Source organism: Colius striatus, chromosome 4 (genome assembly GCF_028858725.1).
Source record: "Colius striatus isolate bColStr4 chromosome 4, bColStr4.1.hap1, whole genome shotgun sequence".
Classification (NCBI taxonomy): Eukaryota; Metazoa; Chordata; class Aves; order Coliiformes; family Coliidae; genus Colius; species Colius striatus.
In genome coordinates, this window is record NC_084762.1 from 16,576,421 (window position 1) to 16,603,626 (window position 27,206).

Sequence of the window (27,206 nt, forward strand, 5' to 3'; positions counted from 1 at the left end):
AAATGCTGCTTTCATTTTAATACAGTATTTAATGTAACACTGGAATATATAACATAGACCTGCAATCCATCCAGGCAGCAAAGCTGTGTTTCTGTTCTCAAATGTGTTTCCTCTGAGAGTGGCTTTTAGCCGTACGGTTCACTCAGTGTCAGCTGCTCATTACCCTGAACGGCAATGGAGATGCTGCTATTTACTTCTGTAAATTGCCTTCTTCCTACGTGACAGGAACGAGAAGTTTGTGCTGGAGAAGAGATTCCAAAATTTGCCAAGGAAGCTGCACCTCCCAGCTGTTTGACTGCAATGCTAACACAGCTCAGCCTGAGCATGTCACAAGGGGAACCGTTTGTGTAATCAAAGGGTTTCCACACCACGCTGCTGAGGATGGTTTAGGAAAACCTTACTTTGCTGAAAACAGTACAGGGCAGCTCTACAAGAAACTGAAATTCAAGTGGCCACATACTGCTAGTGAGCAATGCTGCGTGTCCGCCAAACAACCTAACAGTGGGATTCTACACCCGCCTCCAGTCCTGCTGCCCAGAGCAAGCTGGGATAAGACTTTTCTTCAGCAAGAACGGAGGGAGCTTCACAGCCTGGTGCTCCTCATTCCGGACATGGGGACTTCTGCTCATCACCTTGAGAGAGGTTTAATGTGCAACCCACTTGTCTCTTTTCTCCTCTTTCTGTATTATGGAAATCATCACACATTTGTAAAGTGCTTTGAGGTGCACTGCTGAAGAACGTGTGGTACTGTCAATATTACTTGTATTGAAGTGGTTTTGGAATCAGAAATACAGATCAGTCTTTGTTGAAAATGATTTAGGGGGCTGTAGGTACAAATTAACTGGGTAATCCAAGTCAAGTGTTCCTGGTTATATAAACACAAAACCAACTGTAAAATAATTTCCAACCTAATTCTATTTCAGGCATCAATTAATGGAAACTTTCCAGTTCAAGAATAGTTCTTAATCATATGCTCAATCTAAGAACATATTTAAACTCAAGAGTTTCCTTGAATATGCACCATCTTAAATTCTTTACCACGTTGAAGGTCTAACAGGCCAAGACGAGCACGACCAGCACGGAACACATACATAGTGCTGTGCTCAAGCTCACAGCTGGAGTAGCAATCAACATAAATTTTCTGTTCCTTGTTATCTGCATATCCAATCACTGCTATAACCGCTCCTACAGTTGTGACAGTTGCACATATGGATGTGAGATACAGGTGCATACCTAGCATTTTAAAAACCGAAATGAACCCACACTGGTAAAATTCGGTATTATTTTGAGAACAGCTTCCATACGATAACATTCAATTCCTCTTTACAAAGAAGGAGATTATTATCCCGTTTGACTTGAAATGGTCCCTTTGCTTATTCATCTCCTGGTCTTTGAATTACTTACATAGTGGCAAATGTTTTGTCTTTTGCTTCAGCATTTTGACATTGAAATCAGTCTCTTGCGTCCTCGTCTGTAGGGAAATTCTCCCTTACTAGAAAAACAAGCTACCAAAGAAGACAGCTGAGTAAGCTCCCTAACATTTTGCAGGGTTGAAGGACGTTAAATTCTTTCTAAGCCTTCACATTGTTAACTGGAATCACTAAGGTGATTCATACCTTCTTAAAACACAGATGAACATTAAACAGCATCATCAATGATGACTTATAGCAGAGAAAGTATAATCTTTCCCACACTAGTATTTCTCAGTGCTTGTCTCAGCTTTTGATCCAGAACCATTTTGTCAGTAGAGTTTTCTGTAGTCAAGGACTGGGGATTAAGCAGTTCCTGTTTAATGAGAGCATACTATTCTGAAATTATATCTTTGAAAACAAAAACCTAACTGGGCAAACATTGCATATTTGGTATCACTAAAAAATCCTCTTTGAGCACAGTTCATGGTAAAACTGAATCTACGAAGACTGAGTCCTGTTTTTACTATCCCATGGCAGCAGGCATTTCAGAAAAAATAGACAGGACCAATAAGCCATCATTGAATTATTCAGCAAAATATGAACTGTAACTAAACCAATGGGTTACATGAAAAGAAGTGGCATAATGTTAAGAGAGAACAGAACTGGCAGTAATATGAATAGAAGCTGGGCCTGCTTCTCTCTTCCATATTCACAATGAAAGAATAAGGAAAACCACAGACATCAGCTGATGCCCATAATCTGTCCCTTCCCTCGCAGAAACATCCAGTAACAGCACAGGGTATCCCGGAGGGCTTCACAGGAATTTGTGAGAATGGGGGGAGGCAGATTTTGGAAGCAGCTGAACAGGAGCTAACATACTCCAAGCACCACTGCATTTACTCAGCCAGCTCAGTGGCTGTGTTTGGTAGCCTGATGCCTTCCTGCCTTAGCTGTAGCAGCTGCTGGCAGAGCTGTAGTACAGATCACAACAGATCCCTGTGAGGATCTCAGTTAAGCTTTGGTCTGCACTGTTGCTCAGGGGACCCTCTGGCTCTCATAACTCTGGATGTTACATCGTGCAGGAAAGTCATCTTGTGGTTTTAAGACCTTCTGGCACTTTCCTGCCACTATCTGTGGGAGTGTATAATTTGTACATTCAGCAGAAAGAGTTTTGGTATGGAGTAATTGATAGCAATCTGCGATAAATTACTTTTTATTCCCTTATTTTCTCTTGACAACTCCTACAATCAGAAAACCCTTCTTCAAGATTGCCAGTATCTGGTTGGAAAACTGCAGATTGCAAGCCATCCCCTTTCATTTTACCTGTCTTCCAAACAGCTGTCATCAATCAAACTTCAGAAAAGGGAAATGTGTTTTTCACCCTTCTACTTCCTCCTGACAAACATCAATTTCATAAGCTCCATTCACATGCCTCACAACAGCAGTTAATCCCTATCAAAATTCACAACTCCGGGAGAGTTTAAGAGCATCTATCAGTTCCTGGGAAATGGAGAATAGCATAGCTTTCTCATAAACCTGAGAGTTCAATTTAAATATGCATATACTTTACAGATTTCAAGCACACTTCCCTGCATAAAGCAAAAAAATAACCAGGCTTGGTACCACTAAACATTCTGGGTCAGTACAGAAACCGCCGCCCTCACATTCAAGAAGCTGAGACGAGAGCCCTTTTCTGCTCGTGGCGCAACTCTGGGCTCATGGAGTGCTGGAAGCCCCATTGCAGCCTTCTGCACCTCAACAGATTTCACGGGGCAGTGAGAAATCCAACGGTTTTTTTCATCCTCAGGACTTTGGCATTGTTGTTTTGCTTTTTAATTGCGTAAAGCCCTTTGTTAGTGAGGCTGCTGGTAGCCATGGGTTAGCCAGGCAAGAGGGAGAGCGAGGGCAGCTCAGACCCTGGGCACTTCTCTGAGCTGTATCAGAGACGGCGACTGCTTTGGGTGGTGTAAAATCCAGAGCTGGAGCTGTACCAGTTCACCCCATGGAAGATCTGACTCAAGGCTACTTAAATGACCTTAACTGCCTGTTCCTACACTACGTGGCCTATCTCATCAGAAAGAGACAGAAAGACCATGTTTCGTCTACCAAGGAAAGAACACAAAGTCTTCCAGGGGATACTATCGCTGCCCATAAGTACCTTCGGGGTAAATAACTTTGGAGTTAAAAAACTCAGCAGCTATTTGGGTCAAACGGCAACACAGTGCTGGTCTGAGAGCAAAAGGCTCTGGACTACCCGTGTGTAAAATTCAGACTGAATATTGGAAGGAAGGTCCCAACACTGAGGGCAGGGTGTCTCTGGGACAGTCTTTCAGTTAAGAGTAGAGGGTAAATCAGCTCAGCTCCTTTCAAAATGATGTTCAACTTGTTTATCTACCATGTTAGGGGGACCTTGCTAATGTAGGATATGGCATCTCCAGCCACAAGGATACGTCGCAAGGATATGCCACTGCGTGTCCCAGGAGATCTCTCTTTGGTTGTGTTCCTAAGTAACACTGGAGAGTCTCTGCCTTATGGATTTTTTTTCTGTGTGTATGCGTGAATATTTATGTATTTGAACAACCTGAAAAAGTAGACCTTCTCTCTCCCCACTCCCTACAAAGAAGAGATGGGCTGTAAACTGTTTTCTAAACCTCTCTTTTATTTCAAGTATTACTTCTAACCATAATGTCCTTAAAGCTTGCTGTCTCTTTCTTCTGAGTGTGTCTCTCTGCATGTAGAATATTTCTCTCACACATTTAAATCAGAAGACTTGGAGTAACCTTCATGAAGTAGGTGGCATGAGAGTGGAGCAAAGCAGGTAGAAATAAACCAGAACATACACAGCAGCCAGAACCAGAGCTCAATATACTCAAGTGCTGCACTTCTGCTGGATGCTGCCACTGTCAAAGGAGGTTTTGGGCACCAATTTAAGCCTTTAATGGCCAAGTGCTGACGTCATCTTCTGTCATTCCATGCTCTGGATATGGTCCTGGCACACTTGCTCAAGAGGAATTCCAAAGACGCTCTTGCCGGTGATTGCAACTCCAGATACGGGCCAGCAAACTGCAGAGTCAGAGCATAATTAATTTACAGATTGTTCTGTTCAGAGAGGGGATGGTTTCCATATAAAGGTAAAATGTCAGCTTCCCTGTCAACAAAAACTTATGAAGGCAGTCACGTAATTCTGTTGCAAGTTCCTTGAGGAATACCTCTGTTTTCTGCCGTGTGTTTCATCTGCTTGCATGGAATATGAAGACAGTAACATGGAAGTGTGGAGAAATGTTTCATTAGGAACAGTAAAGTTAGTTTTGTAATGGTTCTGGTTTATTTATGGTTCATATATTATATGTGTGCACCAAAAAACACCAGTAACTAAAAACAGTGTTTCACTAAGTTTATCTTGGGGTTCTCAGTGACAATTTATCTCCCCTAACATTGATGTTACTGGTTAATTGCCCAGAACTCCCACTTTATTGCAGTCTACAGCATTTTTGATTAATATCTGGCAAGACGTTTCTCTGTGCTTTTACAAAATCTATTAAAAATGAAAGATCTCAGGCAGTTACAGCCCTATCCAATGGGCACTACTCAGCTAAAACATTCTGAGGAGCATAAGAGATTCCTCTGAATAAATTCTGTAGTATGGTGTCCTTACAGCATGAAAAACCATGCTTTCATGCTAACTGCAATTTATCTAATTGCACTCACATTTCCATGTCCCTCTCCATCTTGGATCTGAAGAGATCATCTTCCTCCTCAGAGGAGAACAACTGCCTGGGCTCAGTGCTTGGACTCTGTGCTGAGACAGCCAATGGGGAGAACCTGTCAGATGAGAAAGAGTAGAACGAGTACAGTCAATGAACCTGTAAAACCGTTTCACATATGCTGCCAGGTGGCGATTAGCCAGCAATTACTGCTAAGCACCGACGTTCCCAGTGAGGCGCAGCACGAGCGTGACGGTGCACAGGTCTCATTATCAGTACTCCCGGCCACACAGTTTCTCTCGATTAACTGTCGCCGTAAAACCTTCCGATAAGACCTAAGGAATACAACCATCGAGCACCGGACAAAGTCCTGGCATCATTCTGAACCCGATTCAGCCTGGAGCCGTAAGCAGTGGCGGCACACTGCGCTCCCCGGGGTCACCGAGCGGGAAGCAGCGCGACTTCCAGCGTATCCCGGCCTCCCGCCCTCACGCTTGGTCTGCGGGCGGACGCTCCCTCGGCGACGGCGCGGGGAGGCGGGGAGCTGGCCAGTGGATGACGGGCAGGGCTGCGAGGCACCCCAGGGCGCAGAGCCTCCCCGAGGGCCCCGGCAGCGGCACGGGCGGCACTCAGGGCGAGGGAGGACGGGCCTGGGACGCGCCAAGCGGCGATCCCTCGCGCCCCTGCGGGACGGGCCCCGGCGCGGCGGGGAGCCGAGCGACGGGAAGGGGGCGCTGTCGGGACTTGTAGTCGCCGGGCGGGAGCCGCAGCACTACGCTTCCCGGCAGCCCCCGCGCGCTCCCGCCCGGCCCTGGGCGCGGTCACGTTGTGTTTATCGGCGAGGCCCCGCCCCGCCGCGCGAGCGGTGGCGTCACCCTCGCGAGCCTGCCCGGCTCGGCGGCGCTCGCCAGCGCCGGGGCGGGGGCTGCTTAATATTCATGAGGCGCGGGGAGCGGGCGGGCGCGCGGGCGGCGGCTGCGGGCGCACCCGCGCTCTACCCGCCTAATGGCGCTCGCGACAGCTGGGGAGCGGGACTGAGCCGGGTGCGCGGCGCGAGGGCACCGGCGGAATGCGCCCCGCTGCTACGTAATCTCCCCCGGGACGCGGCGCCGCGCTCCGCTCGGCCCTCCCCGCGCCGCGGCGGGCCGCCGAACGGCGCTCCCAGCAGGGCGGCGGCGGCATCCCCGGCCCCGCGGGCGATGGAGCCCGCGCAGCAGCGAGCGAGAGAAGCCCCCGCGGCGGGCAGCGGCCACGGGGAGCCGGAGAGCAGCTCACCGGGCAGGAGGAGCCAGGCGGCGGCCGGCGCGGAGAGCGGCGTGGAGCCGTCGGGCGGCGGCGGCGGGCAGCTACACGGGAAAGGAGCCGGCGGCCCGCGGCGGAGGCGAGCAGTAGCCGGCGGCTTCGCTCCCCCTGCGGCGCTCGCGACCGGCGGGACTCCGGCGGTCCCCGGCGGGGCCGGCACCGCCAACTCTCTGCTCCTGCGGCGGGGGAGGCTGAAGAGGAACCTCTCCGCCGCCGCCTCCTCGACCGCCGCGGCCCCCGCTGCCTCGCTGGGCACCCGCAGCTTGGATAGGAAAGCGCTACTGCTAAAGCCGCCCCGGCAGCTGCAGCCCCTGCAGCCCCCGGAGCGGGACTGGGTGCGGCGGGACCTGCAGCGGGGTTGCGTCCACGTCTACGAGCGCCACATGAACTGCTACCTGCGGCCAGTGCTCTGCACCTTGGAGACCACGGCAGCAGAGGTGGCTGCCCGGCTGCAACAGCTCGGCCACCGGGGCGGCAGCAGTGTGGTGCGGGTGCTGGGCAAGACGGGCCCGCCGCCGCAGCCTCCGCCCGAGACGGCCGCGACGGCCCCCGCTGAGGCGCCGCCCGAGCCCGTGGCGGAGGGACAGCGACCACAGCCGGAGGAGAGGCCCAGGAGCCGGCGGGGGACGCGGAGCGGGCCGGCCGGCGGAGACTGCGGGGAAGCGGCGCGGCCCGGCCGTTTGCCGCTGGGCGGCAGCGCCGAGGAGAGCGACTTGGCCGGCGGCCGGCCGAGCCCGACGCCCTCCGACTTCAGCCCCGGGGCGCCGCCGGCCGAGCTGTACCTGGCGGGCCCGCCGCTCTCCTGCCCCTCGCTTTTGGGGGAACTGGGGCCGGCCGGCTCCGACACCGAGAGCTTCAGCCCCAGCGCCGAGAGTGTCTCCGACCGGCTAGATCCCTACAGCAGCGGCGGCGGCGGCGGCTCGTCCTCCTCGGAGGAGCTGGAGGTGGAGCCGGCGCCCCACGACGTGGTGGAAGCAGGTGCGGGGCCGGACCAGAGCCCCCCCTGCCCGGGGGAGCTGCCCCCGGGGCGGGCAGGGGGGGCGCCGGCGGGCGCGGCCGGCGGGCGGGAGCTGCCGGCGGGAGCCGCGCCGCCGGGGCCGCCTGCTCTATACGTGCAGCTCCACGGGGAGACCAGCCGACGGCTGGAGGCCCACGAGAAGCCGCTACAGATCCAGAACGACTACCTCTCCCAGCTGGGCTTCCGGGACCTGTGGCGGGTGCAGGAGGAGGGCATGGACTCGGAGACCGGCTGCCTCATCCGCTTCTACGCCGGTGAGCGGGGAGGGGAGGGGGCGGCTTGTGGGGCGACCCGGGCGCCGCGAGCTGTCCCTTCGCTGGAGCTGGCCCCGGGACCGTCCGCTCTGACGGCGAAGGTGGCCCGCGGGTACCTGCGCGCCGGGGAGGGGCCGTGCAGGGAGGGGAGGTGGCCGGCGGCGGGCAGGGCTGCCACGAGCGGGCTGCCGAGGGAACCCGGGGTGGTAGAGGCCCTCGGGAGCTCCGGGCTGCCCCAAAACTGAGGCCGTGCCAGGGCAGACCCCCTTCCCTTCCGCGTAATGGAGATGGCTCTTCCGTTGTTTTCCGCTTCCAACAGCGGCACTGAGCGTCCGAGGTGAAATCAGCCTTAATCTACTGCTTTCCCTAGTGACGAGAAGTGCATGCATGCCTCTGCTGGGGTTGGAAGGTCAAAGGCTGATTCGAGTCTTTGCAGCTCACTCGCCGTTTAGTTGGGCTGTGTGCTCCGAGACCGCCTGGTAACGGCGCTAAGGGCAGGGCGGGCTTGGGCAGAACAGGGAAAGAAAGCTCCTGCAACTATGTGGGGCACGCAGAATCCTGAGCTGAGGACGGTACATTCCCGCAAAAATCCTATACTTAGTTTTCCATGTTGTTAGCACTTCAGATCGATTTTCCCATTTGTTGGAGTCGCAGGACTTTTCTGACTGAGGCAGTAAGCGAAGAAAGTACGCGTGTACGGGACGTAGCCTTTGAAAACGGCGTAGTCAGAACCTTTATAATGAAAAGGTAGAAGGTTTTTAATGCAGCTTTGCTGTTACAACGTACAGAACAGAAAGTTAGCTCCCACGTTGTAATTATGCAACCTTCTGCATTTTTAGAGAGGTTTAAAAATACCTCGTGTGTCAGTTAAGTTGGTTTGTATAAAATATGTACTGTGATCTTGGAACTCCTTGGGTTTTAACTGTCCTGTCCATCTCTCCCAGAAGGAGGACTTGTTTCATGTTCAAATACTTCTTAAGTTTTCTTGTGAAATAGGCAAATGTGGTATCCAAAGATAAGGTCATGCTAGCAAAGTAGTAAATGCCATTCATCCCTTCTCTGGGTTGGCTGAGCGGAGTGTTCCTTCACCGAACCGTGAGAATGTAGCACTTTAACTCTGAAAAATACAGAGATTTTTCTCTTGAGTGAAATCCCCAGAAGGTCAAATAGAAGGAGTAATGGCAGGATGGGAAGGTGAGCAGGATGCTAGTATAAGTGCACTTCTTTATTCAGAGGAGAATGTGGGAGTGGTGGCAAGCGGTCACTTCAGCTTTTTTTCAGATTTCTTGGTCAACTGTATAACACTCCCAGCATAATGAGCACAGAAGTAGTATTTGTTCGAGGGATTGACAAAAATAGGTTAGATATGTTGGAGTTAGAAAGGAGTTAAATACTTTCTGATGATGATCTGTGTGTTTGTCTGCAACATTATTGAGGGTAGAAGCTGACAGATGATGCTGGAAGTGATGTTGTTTCCTTTATTTCCAGTCGCACCTTTAAACAGGGATGAACAGACATGTTTTAAAATGGGACAACTGTGTGCCGCCTTTCCTAACAGCGTGTTGAAAACACTCTCAGAAAACGTAGTTAAGTCTTACACACAGTTAAGCCCATTTGCATGTAGTTTTTATGCATTAACTGATTAATTCTAGACGTTAAATGCAGATGTTCCAACTTTGTTTTATTTCAGTGCCCCAGTTTGATTGCTAATGTAGCTCGTACATTTTGGACTTCCTTGTACAAAGCTATTAAATAGAAACGTCTCTCTCTTGCTTAAGATTGCATAGGATTAAATTAATGCAAATTTCTTATGCAAGTTCATATACTAAGAAGTACGCCTTGTACTTCAAAAAGGCAGTGTTTTTTGAAATCCTTATCTCTTTGAGGAGGTCTGTGATCAACATCTAAAACACCTGTGATCAGGTGCTTGTAGAAGAATGGTTGTGGCATCTGATGTAGATGAATAGACCAGCCAAAAACAGCTAAGAAAATATTACTGACATGTAATCACATTGACTTTATGTAACTGTCTTGCCAAGTTGTCTCTGCTTCCTTATTTTATATTCCCCCCCCTTGCCCATGCCTGCAGATGAAAGGGGAGGAAGACACTTAAAAAGAGTACACATCAAACTAAACTAGGAAATTAGGTAAAGGGAGTGTTTTTTTGGCCCTGAAGTTAGGGTGTTTTTCTTATGAGAAATACTTTTTTTATAAATGATTGTACAGGATCGTACCCCAAGGAGAACTTTAAAACAGTGATTTCCTGTTTGCCTGGGACTTCATTGGTTTAAGCAGCCTGGCTTGTCCCGATGGAGAGAACTGCTAGCATCTCTATCCCTGTAATTTCCTGCAAGCTGTCTCAGTAGGATTTGGTGATCCTGCTCTTGTACTGATGTAAAATGGCATAAACTTAGGCTGGATTTATGATATCACTTCTAAAAAGAATTCCTTCATCTACTCTTCCTGGAGTGGGGAGAGAAGAAAAGAGTGTGGTGGTGACTTTTGGCCTTTGTCTCTGGGGAGAGACATTTTTAAGACTGGAAGATTACCGAAACTTATCTTACTTGGAATTTGTAATGTTAAACTGATGGAACCAATGACTTTGGTGATTGCTGTAGGTGGGTAAATTCTCTGGTTGTGGAATCTGGAAAACACATATTTTTAAAAAAAAAAAAAAAAAAAGCTAGAACTGCAGACAATCAGGATTTTTACTGTGACAAAACAGCTTTCTTAGCAGGCAGCAGACCACAAACATACTGCAAATGACATATCTGTTCTTTTAATGCAGGATTCTAAATTTAGTTAGCCGTCCAAACCAAAATGTGACACCCAGGAAGGTAAAAGTGCTTCCTATACGTTGTCTTGGTTTGTTTCAGAATGTGGTTAGTGCATCTTTATCTGTTTCTCTTACTTAGTGTGGTTGATTTTTTCAATCTGAGCATTAAATGGATAATGCCATTGCTAAAACAAAATCTCTTAAAACTCTAAGGGTCTGATCCTACTCCCTGGAGCATCAGTTCAAGCAGAATTGGGCGTTAGTGGCTGGTCATGCATGTCAACCCTTCTCTCCTTTGAAATCTATCTCAACAAAAGACTGTCTTCAAAGTTTGAAATACTTCATCTCTGTTTAAAAGGATATGGTTAAATGGCTTTGTTCTGAGATATGATGTTACTGAGTTATGGAACTGTATAGGAATCCATAGTGCAATTACAGTCATGATATTGTCGCTGGGAAACCGATTAGGTCAGACTTATTAAACTATTCCTAAAGCCCTGAGAGTGGCTGTGATCCAGAAGGATTCTCACAAACAAGTTAGTGTTCCTTGTTTCTCTGTAATAATAATTTTTGTAACATGTAAGCTGTCTCAGTGGCCTTGACTTCTCTATAATTTGCATGTAGAAAGAAAAAAGAGATTAATGTACCAATCTGTTAATTTGGAATCTGCAAAACTGCTTACTTGTTTTGAGAGTTCAGATCAAGGATAGCTGTGGAATCATACACAATGCTGTGTGCTGGAGCATCAGCATAGCAAGGAACATGAACTTGGTCTTGAAGACTGGTTCAATACAATGGATATTTGAGGCTTTTTTTTTTTACTACTGAAAGGTGATGTTATTTGTGATTCTGGCACTTGGCCACAATTAAATTCTCTGCTCTTTGATGTGACATAGGGCTTCTGCACCTGCTAGTGTCATCAAATATATTACTTTTCAGTAGAGAATTGCCTATAGGCAGAATATTAAGAAGTGCCAGATGTAATTAGGGGTGTTAATTTTGCAACTGGCTGTCAGATTTTATTTGGGAAGAGATACTTTTTGCTCATGTGACCTTTCAGAGAGCCATGAGGAGAAACAAATCCAGCTGTGTCTTCAAGTTCATTACAAGAAATGTTGGTCTGTCCAGTATGAAGATAAGAATGGGAAGATCGAGTGTCAGGATCCGTTGCAGTTATCCAAGCAATTATTTGGGTGGGTTTTTTTTTTAAGTATAGTTGGTAGTTGGGGTCAGACTAAGACTTCCAACTATATGGCTGGAAACACAGTTTTACACGCTTACTCTTACATGAAAACAGCGTAGGCCTGACAGTGGTGAGCTTTGTGGAATGTGACATGTATTGAATCACTAGCTGCTTGTTACGCTACTTGATGAATAACTCAGTTCAATTATTTAATACATTGGTAAACTCGAGTTAAAATGACTAAGTGCTATTTAAGGGGGAGGTGTGTCAAAGTCAGACCTGTCTTTTAACCGATGATAGGAGAACAGCTGTGCCCTAAAGAGCTTTGGAGCATTGACTTAGTTCTGAAATCCTGTACCTTATTTATCATGGAAGAAATTAATTCATGTTCATGTCAGTGAATGTTTTTTCACCGGTGTGATTGAACAGGAGAGGTCTCTGAACTTGTCTGAAATCAAAAGAAAAAGCAACTTCTGCCTTAGACTGTCATGATCATGTTTTTTTTTTTTTTCCTGTGACTTGGATGTATATTCTTTTACCTTGTAATCGTTTATGTCTCGACATCTCCTGCAAAGAGAAGTAATACCTAAACCGTGCCAATTTAGGAAACTATCTCATTTCAGTTGCATAGTGTGTTTAAATGCAAGCTTGGTCCTTGGTGCGACCAAAGTAGTGAAATTTCTCCTCCTGTTCTGCAGAAAAATGGTTAAAAATGGTTGCAGCACTTCTGGCTTGCTCCACCTGTTCCCTGTAGCCTTTTGCTTATCTCCTCGCAGTTGGAATGGGGTCTTTCTGAGGTAGGCAGCTTTAGGGGCTCTGAGGGCACAATGGCCTCTCCTCCTGCACAGGAGGAGCCCTGCAGATAATGCTGGAATGCTGGGGAAACTGCAGCTGAGCGTTGGTATGTCACAGCTGTTAAGTACAGTGGTTTTCGCAGCTTTTAAATTCTGTTGTACTCCATAATTTAAGTACGTGTGAAGTACCAACAGGGGAGATCTCAGTGTGATGTACATAAGAGTTACTATATATACTATATGTGTAGTACCTAAATTGGTACATCCAGGAGCTGAATTTCCTCACTGCTGCAGCACAGAAGGCAGCATTCTATGGGTTTTCTCCCCCTTTTCTCTTTATCTGTTTTGATACTATCCCTCTTTCCACGTCTCAACAGTTACTTCCTTAGGTTTTTCTTTTATAAACTTCATAAATGTTGATGATTGAACCACTGATACACCTAAAAGCCCTTGTGCAATTAAAACAGCTATCTACTCTGTTAGGATTCTGACAGACTGCTATGCATCTAAACAACTATATGGTTCTTGGGTTGATACTACTTAATAGTACAAGAAAAACAAACAGTAATTCGAAACAGTATTAGCTACTGATATGTGCTTCTTAACTACCAAAAACTACTTTTTTCGTTTTAAAAAACAGTATAAAGAGCAATTTCTGCATGTAAGTGATCTTCTGGAAAAGAGGCAAGTATAAAACACTAAGTCTGAAGAGTCTGAAAAAAAAACACATGCAAATAGAATTCCATAGAGTAGACACTTAGAGATGGAAATCCTGAGGAGTGCTACTTGTTACATTCAGTTTCTTAATTTGAAGGGAGCCTGTACCTTGTATCCTGATAGCTCTATTTCCCTTTGTTTAAGGGGCAGTTATTCTGAATTAACTGTTTAGGGTATTAGTATATTGATTTAGGGGGAAAAAAAAACCAAACCAAAACACCCAGTCTTCCTATTTGCTTTGGACAGTAGAGGCAAAGACACTTTGACTTAGTCTTCAGTGTTTCGTTGTTCCACTGTTTGTGGAATGGGACACACTGGCATTTTAAGTCAGATCACGGATACGTCTACACGTGTACTTTTTTTCAACTTCTCTTGACTTTGTTTTATTGGTCTATTTTAGAATTTATGCTCAGATGAGGATTTGCACTCTGGGAAGCTGTATGTTTGAAATAGCCATGTAATAACTTTATTCTTTGACCCAGAGCACTACATATTCTGTTTACGTTTGAGATTTTTTTTGTAAGATCTCTTTTGGTGTGGGTTCAACTTGAATAGACCTTGATGTCTATAGTCAGTTGCAGTTTGGAGAAACTAACTCAAGTAGAAGTGATCAGGTTGAATGTGCAAAAGTCTCTCTTGTTCTGTAAGCTTCGCTATCTTGATCATGCAATTCATCTTATTTTCTCCTTCTTAAAGGTGTTTGAGAGTAGTGCAACTAACATTTGTAAACAACTAAAAAGTTTTAAACTCATTGAGAAATGAGCGCGTCTTAAATTTTTCTTGATTTGTCTCTAAGACAGGAGTTCTGAAACACTAATCTCTTCATCAGATACTTAAGGAACCTCACAGGAAGACAATGTCCTCATTTTAAAAATACTAATGTCTTTCTTAGGATAATTACTTGTGAGATTGACAACCTAAGTTAAAATTCCAACTGTGTGGTAATGGCAGAGTTGTGTAGAGATTTGAGGTAGTTAAGCTCTACAAATTTTTTTGTCAAAAATTATAGGTTTTCAGCTTCATATTTCATTCCATTTTTTCTTTGTGTAACTTCTGTTCTTCAGATAGCTTTTCTGGACAGTTGAGTTAGCTGCAATGTTACTTTTTTGGAGAGAATATTTTTTTTACAATTTTTCACTATAAAATACCTTGCATTTTTTGTAGAATATTTTTTTGCCAATTAGGCTGGCATTTGTCCAAAATCATTCTCCAAAAATAGCTAGTGACACATTCTAATTGACCGTTTTTACGGTGATTGCTATTAAATGCTGAAGCCATGCTAGATATTGGAGAATTTTAAATGTCAGTCTTTAGGATATATTTTAATTGACTCCTGATTTACTTTTTATCATATGTGTGCTATATGATAAAATGTTAAATGCAAAGAATAGACATCACTTGCCTGTTGGAATGCAACAGCTGTCCTAACAGTATGGAGGGACATGTGTGGGTTGTAAATGAATAATAATATTGTCCTGCTGAAATTGTGTTCAGGATTTTAGGTAGGTAAAATTTGTAGTAAAACCAGTTTTCTGTGATGTCTGTGCGGCACACCCACTTTGGTGTCTGGCTTTTTAAAAACCAACACTGGCAGTAATCACCGTTTGGAGTTTTCTCTGTAAATTAGCATGGCTGTGGTCAGCCCCTCCATACCCTCTGCCAGTCACATAAAACAATTTAGTTATGTAAGCTGATAGTTCAAGTTCTTTAAGCCATTTGCCTCTTCCTTCCCTGTTAGGCTGACTAGCTAGTCCTGACCCTTTGGTTGTGATGGCTGCGACTTTCTGCTCCAGTGGTTTTGGTAAAAATCTGCAGAAGAATGGAAGTGTTGCAGAATCTCTTGGGATTTTATGTGCACACACGCACCCCTCAATTACTTAGGGAGCAATAATTGTTCTTTGAAGAACGTTGCATTTAAAAATGACAACTGTTAAATCAAGAAGAAAGACCTCCTGGAGTGAAGAGTCATTTAATTTCACAATTATCCTTTGAAAGCTTTTTTCTATTGATGGGGAAGTAAAATTTCTTCCATCTGGCTTGGACTTATTTGGAGGGATGCTGAAAATACCCGTTGCCCAACTAACTGTGCTTCTCGATTTGACAGCTAAGAATAACTATTTACATATTGATGTAAAATAGCAAGTTTCAGAGGATTTTTCTATCTAGCTTAGCTCTTAGTGTAGAAGGAAAATGAAATTTTCGAAGTTGAGATTATTTTTAAAGTTTAATGCCAGATTTTTTTTTTATGGGCTAGAGGTAAATTTGTCCCTCTGTGGGGTATTGATTGTTCCTGGTCTTATCCAATGGCAATGGGTATCTTCAAACCAACCTCACTAGGTATTGAACTGTATTAATAATTCTTAAACCCCCATAATAGCCACTGAAACCAGTTCCTCTCATCTGCAGGCACTCGAAGTGGCATGCCAACTTATTTAAATAGAGACAAAACAATGGGCCTTGGTCCAAGGGGTAACAAGGAGCTGGAATGCCTTTGAAGTTCAGGACCCTAGGCTGTAGGTGTGATTTACATAAACCTCATTATGTCATCTGAATGCAGTTTTTCTTCCTGTTTGTTCCATTTATGAAGCTTTGTGTCCAAAGAGAAAGAGATAGTAAGGCCTGTAATTAAGATAAGTAGCAGGCCACTCCTTTTCTGAATGCATGCTCTGGTGAGGAGAGAATTTTAGATGGAGTGTTAAAGTATAGAACAAAACTTGTGGTTCAGTCACCTTCAGTTGATGAGAATAATACCAAGTCTTTTCCTTTGAAAAAGCTGTGTGCTTCTTTAAACAATAACTGTGTGCCTAGTTCATCCCATTATTTGCTTTAAAATAAACGTGACAGAAAAGCTTAAAGTTCTTACTAGCAACGATTTTGCTTTTATATAAACCATGGATGGTCTTTATCTAAGCAGTTCTCATCAATTTTGTAGCTACCTTGAAGCTATTGAGTTTCTAAGTGGACAGTGAGTTTTCTGATCAGAATTGCATACACAACTTTTTGCTGTTCAGTCAAATGCCTGCTTTTTCTTCCTATCCAATCCTCTCAAACCTTTTTTTTTTTTTTCCCAAAGCAAATGAGTAGTAGCACTGAGTTTGTGGTAAAAGTCCAGCAAGCAACAAAGCTAACTATATTTGCACCATACTTGCTTGTAAAACAATTGATCAGACTACCAAGGACTACTTATCATCAGTTATTTTATGATTAACTCCAATTGTAAGTGATGGAGGAATGCATTTTCCCTTCTGCTGTGAGCACTTAGTGGGCAGACAGACCTCCAGGGAACAACAGTCTCTATTAGTAGCCATTTTATTATTAAACTTCATTATATCTGAAGCAACCTGATAATGTACGTCACTATCAGCTTTCTGCATCTATATATGTTTGCTTTCATGCTATAAGGTTTGCCTGTTGGAATAAAAAAGTTAATGACAAAACCTGTTACGGATTAAGTGGTGGAGCACCCAGAAGAAGGCTAGCGCGTGTGTGTGTATATATATGTATATATATGTACTGAAGTGAATAGGCTAGGAGCTCTTGCTTTCTTCTAGAACCAATATCATGGCTGCAAACACAAAGGCAAGGTAGTTTGCAGGTTTCTCAAAGTAAAAGTAATCAGACATATGTGGGAGATGCAATTCAACATTTCAGAAGTACCAACAGGAGCTTGTTGGAAGCCACGTAATATGTAATTATACGTAAGGGTGGTCTTTTTTTCCTGTGTCAGGCCTAGAAGTGGGGATTTTCTAATATAGTGTCTTGGTGAAAGCATAGAGCTCATAGTGTGGTCGTGTGGATTAAAATTTCGATAGTTAGAAAAAGACTTGAGTTGCAGGCAGTTAATATTTTTGTCTTGGGTATCCTAACTAATACAAGAAGGGATTGGCAGAAAATGAGAATCTGAACTCTTTGAAGTGTCCAAGCTCTGTGAAGTGACTGTGGACGTGTCTTATCTACTTTTTTTTTTTTTTTTGGGGTGGCATGAAAATCATGTCCCTTGTCTGTATCAACCAAAACAGAATCTGTAGTCTGTATATTCCCTCTGAATAAGTGGAAGATTAATGTGATAAATTTCAGCTGTTAAATACAGAAAGCATTTCCACTTCATAACTTCAGAACAATAGTATAATCTGTGTAAGTATATTAATTCCCCTTAAGATTAGACTATAACACTGAGAACTGCTTGGTTTGTGTCTCTTTAATCGTCTTAATCAAATGACAACTTTAATTCCTGCTAATATGAGTACATGAAATTATTGTATTTTGCTTTCAAGATTCCGTCTTGGAAGTGTCTCTTGTTAGAAAAATATTTTGGAATGTTTATTTGCTGAATCCATGTCATAAAAAATCCTAGTTTATTTGCAGCTTCCAGCTTTTTCTTTCCTAATTGAAACACGGAACGAAAATATGCTGATCAGTGTTGCTAGTTATCTTAGTACAAAGATTAAGCTGCTTTGTAGCCTGCAGTGTAGTCATATTCCTTCTGTCAGTCTCAGAGTGTTTCTCTGGAGAAAATGGTCTACTAGAGCCTGAGGTATATATTATTGTTCATTTGCAACACTGAGTAGGGTGTGATCCTTTGTATAGTGCTCCACTGGAGTGTGAGCAGTTTTAGCTCCTCTTGCTGCTTCAGTTTTGCGTTAATTGGGAGTGTATTCTCAGTTCCTGGGAAATAATCGATATTAATTACTTGCACTGGGGAAACGGGGGAATGCAGATTTGTCACCTTAGTTGTGACAGCAGTGTCTTGAGACTGTCAGCAGATCACAAAGCATAGATCAACTGTAGGTATTTGTAGCCTAGAATATCTAGCTAAACTCTTTTTTCCCCCCATGTTTTTCCCAGTTTTCCCCTTTCCCTACTTTTTTTTTTCCCCCACTATTTTTTCTCCTCTTGGTTGCATTTGCCAACTCATGCATTTAGTAGGCTCTTATTCTTCTTTTTGAGGATCTTGGGCGTTTTCTCTGCAGTGCCGGTTCATCAGTATCACTCTGTGTGCATTCCTCCCCCCATGCTGTTATCTATAAGGTTATGTGTGAAACGGTACCACTACGTTACTTCTGGAGAAGAGCATTCATTCTAGCATGCCTTAATGCAGGGCTGCAGAAATAAACAAAATTACCTCCAAAAAGTCACTGCATATAGCTACAACAAATTGCATTGTTTGTGTATGTTAACAGTGTAGGATCGGGCAACAGTGTTGTCAAAAGAGATGAAAAGAGCAGAACTGTAAAGGGATTTTTTTTGGTACAGAAACAAATATGCAAAAAGGTTCAGGGTAATTTTTGTTTAAATAAAAAATCGTGTCACGTGTTCTTCACCCAGCAGTGTATCTCTTGCAAATGTAGGATTTTAAGAGGCAAAGGCTGTGGCCTGCGTAATGTTCACAAAGTGCTTGCCTATAACGAGAATTCATAAACTGGTTATGAAATAAAGAACAAAGACTAATCTTGCATAGTAAGAATTATGGCTGACAGTAGAAGAGTTCATGCTGTTGTAGCCTTTGAACCTAAAACTGGATGTACTGAATGTTTAACATGAGACTGACTTGTGAACAGTACTATTACATGCAGCACATCCATAAGGCTTGTGCTTTTTAGGAATGTGTACAGCAAACATGGAGGAGGTACAACATTTGGCACTGCTCTCTTACTGTCACCAGCTAAGCTAGGTAGGCATGGGCAATTGATCGAGTTAAAAAAAATGCAGGTAGCAATCATTATCACAGAATGACAGAATGGTAGGGGTTGGAAGGGACCTTTAGAGATCATCCAGTCCAACCCCCCTGCAGAAGCTGGTTCACCTAGATCAGGTCGCATAGGAACGTGCCCAGGCAGGTCCTAAAGACCTCCAAGGAAGGAGACTGCACAACCCCTCTGGGCAGCCTGTGCCAGGGCTCCCTCACCTGAACAGTGAAATAGTTTTTTCTTATGTTTAAGTGGAACTTTTTGTGTTCCAGCTTCATCCCATTATCCCTTGTCCTGTTACTAGCTACTATAGAAAAAAGGGATGCCCCAGCCTCCTGACACCCACCCTTTAGATATTTGTAAATGTTAATAAGATCTCCCCTCAGTCTCCTCTAGACTAAACAGCCCCAGTTCCTGCAGTCTTTCCTCATATGAAAGATGTTCCAGTCCCCTGATCATCTTGGTGACCCTGCACTGGACTCTTTCCAGCAGTTCCCTGTCTCTCTTGAGCTGAGGAGTCCAGAACTGTATTCCAGATGAGACCTCACCAGGGCAGAGTAGAGGGGGAGAAGAACCTTCCTTGACCTGCTGGCCACACTCTTCTTTTATTACCCTTTATGAATTGTGAAGAAAGGTGCTGCTAAGGAATATGGTACAGAACAAGTCTAGTCTCTTCTTGTAGCCCTGAAAAGGGTTAGATGTCCAGTAAGCAGATTCTGGGGAGTCAGTGTGCAGACATCTGTCCAGAGTGGATTGCATATGTGTACTTGTCACTGGTAAATAAAAGAATGACTGTCACTTTAATAGGAGAGTGGTCTTCTTGTGCCTATGTTATTCTCATTCTGTAAGGTTCTTAACCATATTACACTTGAAGAATCGGTGAATTGCCTTTCAAGCTATGGTATTGTTATTTTAAGTTTGTTCAGATGCTGTGCATATTATCAAGCCTTAATCAGAGGTGTTTTTTGACATGCTCTTGACTAAGTCCTTTGACCATTGTGCCTTGGCACTCTGTGGGTTTTTTTGTTGCACCAGTGTTATTTGCTTTCAGGTTTCACTTTTGCCTAGCTGTTTATTGCTCATATCCACTGATTTTTTCTGAACATCTAGGGCATGTACTCAACTGAAAATCTTTTTAACCTTTTTCTGTAGCTGTGCTTATACTGCTTTGAAGCAAAATGTGTAGTTATTAAAAGATGGTTAGAGACAGATGTCTAGCCTTCATACCCACTGTAGATACTGTCCATCCAAAAATGAATACTGTGGCATAAAGTTAATGACCACTAGCCTTTTCATAGCAGGAATGTCTGAATATAGTGGTGTCTTCATCCACAGTAGAACTAGTGCATTATCCCTATTTCCCTAATGAAAGATTAGGCAAACCTTGTCTTATCTTTTATACATAAACAACATGATTTGTCTTTTTGGATTCTCTTGAGTGTTTGCTTCTCCATACTAGAGTTCCTGTTGCCTTTTGGCAGCTTGTGCTTTTGAGAATATACCTGTGGGACTCTGCAGGCAGACATGCTGGTTGTCTTTGCTTTGAATGTGAATATTTATTTCTTTCTATTACTGTTAGTGAAAAGCATGGTGGTAGTTAGCTGTAAGCCTCATTAAGTGGTATTGGCATAGCCAGATACCTGAACATTTTGATCTGTATTGAGTGAGGGCTGTCACTTTTTTGGAGGGCATGAGGGTGAGGTGCTAGTATTAGTGGAGGTGTCAGGTGTAACAGACTGGCTTCCCAAATCATAAGCAGGGCTAGCCGAACTGTAAAAATGAGTACACTATGCTATGGGGCACTTAAGTCTTTCCCACTGTGTGCTGTTCTCACTCTGTCCATTTTTTTTCCATGTATGTGAGGCTGCTGAGAGACTGGATGAGTAGCATAGTCCTCAATAAGAGGAGGCTGCTTTGATTTTGTTTCCTAATGACCTGTAAAGCAAATTGAGTGCATTTCATCATAAGGGAGAGGCTTCACTCCATCATCTTTGTGGCCCTGCGCTGAACTCTCTCCAGCAGCTCCCTGTCCTTGAACTGAAGGGCCCAGAACTGGACACAGTATTCCAGATGTGGTCTCATGAGGGCAGAACACAGGGAGAGGAGAACCTCTCTCAACCTACTGTCCATAGCCTTTCTAATACACCCCAGGATGCCATTGGCCTTCTTGACCACGAGGGCACATTGCTGGCTCATGGTTATCCTGCTGTGCACCAGGACCCCCAGGTCCCTTTCCCCTATTCATCCCACTGTTTGCTGGTTTTAGTTGCTTTTATTAACATGAGTGCTTTAATTTTTACTGAAGGCAAGTGAAGTGCAAAGAGGATTTGAATGCTGACCTGGGAGTGCAGCTAGTCAGGAGTTGAAGGTACAGAGGTAAATACAGTTGTAGCTTGCTTGCAAGTGTCACGAGTTCCCTGGTGAATGAAGAGCAAAGGTACAAAAAAAAAAAAGGTAAAGAGACATAGTTTGTCTCAGACTATCTGAAGAAGACCCTTGCCTGCAGGTAGAGCAGTGCTTTCCACCATTGCCAGCACGGCTGGACTCTGGCAGAATCGAGGTGGTGACATCACCCTGAGGAGAGGGAGGCAGAGTCACTGGGGCTGCTTGTTCTGCACAGGCACTAGGGAAACGCTTTCTTTCGTATGCAGTCTAATAGATTCAGCCTTTTATTTTATAATATAATTAAATAACCAAGCCTTTGTGAGGCTCCTGAATTCCTTTAATTTAGCGGCAGCACAGAAGCTGAATTCAGAGCATTCATGGGCCTGTACTATCTCCCTGACTACTTGCCAGGTCTATTCATGCTGTTCTGAGTGCAGGAAGTTCTCACATTCATTCAGGGTTGGGGGGGGGGGGGGGGGGGGGTGGGGATGGAAGGCCTTGTGTGGTTGGCTTTTTTTTAAAGCAAGGGAAATGGTTATAAGGAGAATTCTTCAGCGATTCCCTGGGACCAATTTACCAACTGTTAATCTGTGAGTAAATAATGGGAACAGTTTATACACTTGGCAGCTCTTGAGAAAGAGCAAAGAATCATGAGAAGTTCACAGTCCACAGCCCCAAGATAGCTGAATGCTTTGATATGTTGGGATTTGTCTGAACAGGGATAGACCAGTAAGTTTTTTGTTAGCACATGTAATCTTATGTATTCTGAGGTACTGAGTTTGAGGAAAACTTTACTGTGATGTGTTGTAGCTGGCTGTTTATGCTTAACTTGCTCAAGTTAAGTAATTATTTCTCTACTTGAGTTTTAATGCTCCAGCCAATACATTCTTCTTTTACAGACTGTTACCAGTGCTCTCTTGAGGAGGGGATAAGGAAGTGTATCTGCTGCCTGATGATGGGAAAACTGGCAACAGTGGCTTTCCTTTGGTTCAAGGGAAAGGTAGAGATAGGAAAGACAAGAAAGTGAAACAAAATTGAGAAAGCAATGGCTAAATCAAAGTGAGCAAACAGGAAGTACAAAAAGCTCTGCAAACTCTAACATTCCTTTCATTTCCCAGGAACTAGCCCACATCTCTCATCTATGGTATCTAATCTTTATAACTAGATACCACAGCGATAGACATAATTGACATGTGTAAAGTGCACGGGGGGGGGGGGGGGTTGAAGGAAAGTGACTTAGTGTGACTGTTCTGCTGGTACAACTGAGGCATTGTTGGAAGTGCACTGCTATCTAGGGTGTGTGTAGCAGGTGTTCCACAAGTTGCACTTTCACCAAAACGAACAGAATTGGAGTACCACAGACTCTCCTGCAGACTTGATGTTCACTTATAAACTTCCATGTCTGGATCCTCTGTTGCAAAATGGAGAGAGAAGTGATTTATACAACAGTGGATGTACCTCATTCAGTAATTATGAATGAGCAGGAATGTTAAGTGAAAACCTATCTTTTTATGTAGCTCTGTCTAATATGTTCCATCTGGAAACTTAATTGGAGATGGGAACCAAAAGTTTGTCTCTCTTGTTTGCAGGATGTACTGAAGTACATTTTTATGCTGAGATATGAAACTTGCAAGATCATGTATCTTTACAAATAGTGTTTTAAACATAGATTACCTTAAGACTAAGTAATTGCTTTTATAAGATTCCACCTTTATTGGGATTTTGGCATGCGTAGTACTTAATGATTCCCTGCTATAAGGCTTAATTTTCAACTGTGATGTTGCCCTACAACTTCCTGTTCTCTCAAAGCCTGAAATTGGTTTTCGAGTTATGTTCCTTTCCTTTGTAATTTCTATAAGGCAAAACATTGCCCTGAAACATTGTCATTAAGTATTTGCACTCTTTTTGCTCTTTTTTTCTTTCCATTTCCTAGCCTGTGAGTTTGAGAAATCAGTCTGAATTCCTCTTCATGAGATTAAAAGTTGTGAATGAAGTAGTTTTCTTAAGGTGCTGTAGTTTTTGGAATCACTGTCTGCTAAGAGCATTTATGTATGGCTTATGACACATGTTAGAACACGTGCAACTGTGTGAAAGTAATGCCAAATGTCTGGATTGTTCTATCAAAAACAAGGCATGTAAAATTATAGCCGTTGGATAGCCTCTTCATATGGCTCTATTTTTTTCTTTAATGTAGAACTGTGAGTTTTGATTTCTGTTTCGTATTACAAGTAATGGTGCTTTTTCCTTTTAACACAGCTTACCATTTTAAGCTATAAAAGTACTGTGATAGCTTTGCTTTTTACAGACATATTAAAAACCTTCTGCTTGCCTGTATGTATAAAATGATACCTATATAGCTTTTTAATCTCTTCAGAGTTTAAAAGGTCATAACTTAAACTTATTTTGTGAACCCAGTTTCTTAACAAGACTAAAAAGTACATGGAAGCATACATTTGCTTCAAGGTTGGTTTTCTGGTATTTTTTTAACAACTTGTGAAAGTCTTCAACAAAATGAAGATAAATAGCATCAGTTATTCCACTAATTCTTGAGTAGTGGAGGAAGGAGAGTATTTCAGCTGAGAGAAGGTTTACAAGTTAAATCTACTGTTGCCAGGCAGCCCAAGAAGTGAGTTGTCATTACTTGGAAGTGAGAGCAAATTATGGATTGGTGTTGGAACAGCGTGGACAATGGAGAAATAAAGAAAATGAAGAGAAGCTTGACCGTTTTTAAATTAGCTTGTTTCTACTTCCAGAACACAAAATATTAAAGAGAAGGTAACTATCTTGGAAAGTCTAACTGTATTGTGAGTAAGAAGAGAGCTGGGCTACACTGGAAGCATAATTCCCATGTTTTTTTTATTGTAGCATGTTATGGTGAGTTAAATGACCACTGTGACAAAATGAGGTGTTGGAACATATGTGATTATACTATTGTTCCTCCTAGCTGTGAGAGTTGTGAGTAGATGAATGCTCAAGAGTCACCCATTCTCCTGTAATCCCAAGTCATCTTCTTTATCTTCTAGTTTATGTAAGCAAGTTGAGCATTTGCCACAAGATGCTTAGTGCAAGATACTATCAGCTGTAAATACCAGTCTCCGTGGAATTATGTTGTTCCCTCTGTCTTTCTAACCTGGTATTAGGGACCTGTCACACAGATAAACTAGTCAAAGACTTACTGTGTTGGATGAGCGTTACACATAAAAATGTCTTATTTTTTAATAGAAGCAACTTTTAAATGTCTCATTTCCCTGCCATCAGCGGTGTAGGATTTGCTCTGTTGAAACATGTGCCTTTGTAAGATTAAACTTGTCAGTGTGAGTGTGTTTAGCAGAATGTTGTAAGATAGTAATTAGTGCTGTAGCCATCATGTGAATGGAAAGTATTTCTGAAAACATGACTATATATCTGGATACTTGAGAGGATAAAATTAGGCTTTGGAATTTCCCTCTGGTCCTGTTTAACTTAGTCAACTCTTGAACACACTTTTATTATGGCGATAATAGTTATCTACCATCGTTTTACTTCTAATGTCAATGTTGCACTGTCATTTGGAAAAGCGTAATGTGCAAACCAGTGGCAGTTGGTGCAAATCAGGACACAGATTTTGTTGTTATGTTTTGTCATCTGGCAAGTTTCTGTCATTTCGTCAGTTTCTTTGTGAGTTGAAATATTGTTGTGGTTTTTGTGTGGCATCTTTTTTGAAAATGTTTTAATATTTCTGCCTCAAACCTTGGAAGTTGGAAAGTACAGTATCACAGGCATATATTTGCTCACTGGTCTTCTGTGTTTGCATTTTCTATTAAAAGATGCTGATTGAAGTAAGACCCATAACTTCTCCAAGGATTCTCCTGTCCATGCAGGATAAAATTTAACTGTGTAATCTTACTGAATACAGTGGTGCTGTGTACTTTTTGTCTACGTATTTTTGTGGGGAATAAAAACTCCTTTTTTTAAGTTACATTTAACTTTTGCTTAAGTATTTTGAGATGAGAAATTTGGGAAAGCTTTGGTCTAGATGGCAACATTTGTGGCATCTGGTCCTTTCCCCTCCATATTGCTGAAAATTGTGAGTAATGTTATTTTAGCATACCTTTCTTCTGTAGTCGTGATCTTCAAAACATAGGGAGAGAATAGTGATAGTGCTTTTTTTCTCTTCCCTTTCATTTTATTTAATCTCTAGCAGTAGAGCATTCCTCAAAATAGCAATGAGTAAAAAAGAGGTAACGCTGTCTTGATAAAATGAATAGTAGAAAAAGTGAGGTGACAAGGTAGTGTTCTTCAATGGCTGCCTATGAAAGAGGAAACATTATGGTTTCACAAAGACCAGTGGCAGCCACTAGCAAGGTAGCTTTTCACCCAGTGTCTCTGATGTGTCTTTCTCCATGTAGTATGAGGATTCTTGCAAGTCGCAGGAATGCTAACAGAAAGGTGACTTCCTTTCTATACATAAAAAGGATGAAAACATAGCAGAAGCATGTTAATCCTCAACTGATTTACCTTTTGCAAGCAGTATTTAGTGGGGAAGGTTCTTGCATCATGTTCAGTGTGGCCGCCTGTTGCTGCTGCTCCTGCTGCCCTCAAGCTCTCACCAAGCTTTTCCTGGTTCGAGTTTTCTGTCCTTCTGTTGGGAGTTCAGTTTTGCAAATTGAGGGAGCGAACACTTGCAAGGTGGAGATTTTTCTTTTCTTTCCTTTTTTTTTCCCCTCACCTCTCACTGTGGTATGACTGACGCAATGGAAAGTCATAAAGCGGAGAATCCCTTTAATTTCTGCAGCGTGCCAGTGGGCAGTGCTGCAACGCAACAGCATTCACCTATCTTCCCAGAAAACCTAACACATCGCCTGAGTGCTATGCTATGCTGCATGGTTGTGTAAAGCAGTCGAGCATTCTTACATTTTAAGTGACCTCTATCCAGCTGCATTCAGGTTTTGAGTGTTAACATAGATGTTTGATGTGGCTCTGATGTTTGGAGCTTATAATGGTTTGCATTAGCAAGTTGCTATGTTAATCATCTAAATCATTTAAAACTTAAGTAGCCATAAATCTCTTTGTTTTAATAAAATCTCCTATTAGCTTCTAATTCAGTATGCAGAAAATTGAGTGCTTTTTCAGAGTCTTAATTGGCTGAGGAATCGAGTTGCTGCTTGAAGGACTTAGCTCCTTTTCCTTCACTTCTGCCTGAAAGAAAAGAGTTTAGAATTGTAAACTTAAAGATTCTAAATGTAAAATTTAGAAGAGAAAATGAAGGAGATGGGAGGCGTTTGAAAGACAGAAATTGCTTCAGATCCCTAATAAAGCAGAAAGAAAACAAGTCTTTTAATATCTTTAAACTTTATTTCTACCTAATTTCATAACAGGCTTGGTAAACACTACTTATCATGTATATTCTATTTTGTTACACTTTAAATCTTAATCAGACTTCAGAGTTGCTTTCAAGCTCAGAGGCAGTTACCTAGATTACTGAAATGAAATATTTATGATTATTGGAATTTTACTGCTGCTTTTTTTGACCGTGTGTGCGTTGTACTGTAGAAGAGAAAAATACAGCCATAGGCAAAAGCATTGCTGTTCTAGTGGTTTTAGGGGCAGACAAGGGGAGTGCAGAGAGCAAATACAGAATTTCCTGAGGGGAGAAGTGGTGCAGACTTCTCTGCCACCTCAGTTGCCTTATTGCCTGTGAAAAATTGCTCATTTGTAATTGCATAAAAGAATAGATCATCCCCTATTAAAAAAAAACAAAACAAAACAAAAACAACAAACGCAACTTGGTTTGCAGCAAGGGAGAGGTTTTGGTGGTTTTGTTTGTGTTTTGTTGGTTTTGTTTGTGTTTTGTTTTGTTTTTTTCAGTTGTTTCTGAAGAGATGAAGGCTCTGGGGAGCCTGTCAGTGTTTGCACAGCTTAGGGGAAATCGGACCCTTGAGTGCCAAAGGGCTAGTCTGGGCTGAATGAGAATGAAATCTGGTGTTCTTTCAAG

At 43.2% G+C, this 27,206-nt stretch overlaps 1 protein-coding gene across 1 annotated transcript in view; it reads left to right on the forward strand.

Moving 5' to 3' along the window:
- Positions 1-6,048: 6,048 nt before the first annotated feature.
- Positions 6,049-27,206, forward strand: part of PHLPP1 (PH domain and leucine rich repeat protein phosphatase 1) — a 138,664-nt gene continuing 117,506 nt past the window's right edge. The window contains exon 1 of the mRNA XM_061995437.1: positions 6,049-7,690. Coding sequence (XP_061851421.1) covers positions 6,055-7,690 — 1,636 coding nt within the window. The 5' untranslated portion in view covers positions 6,049-6,054. The remainder of the gene's footprint in view (positions 7,691-27,206) is intronic.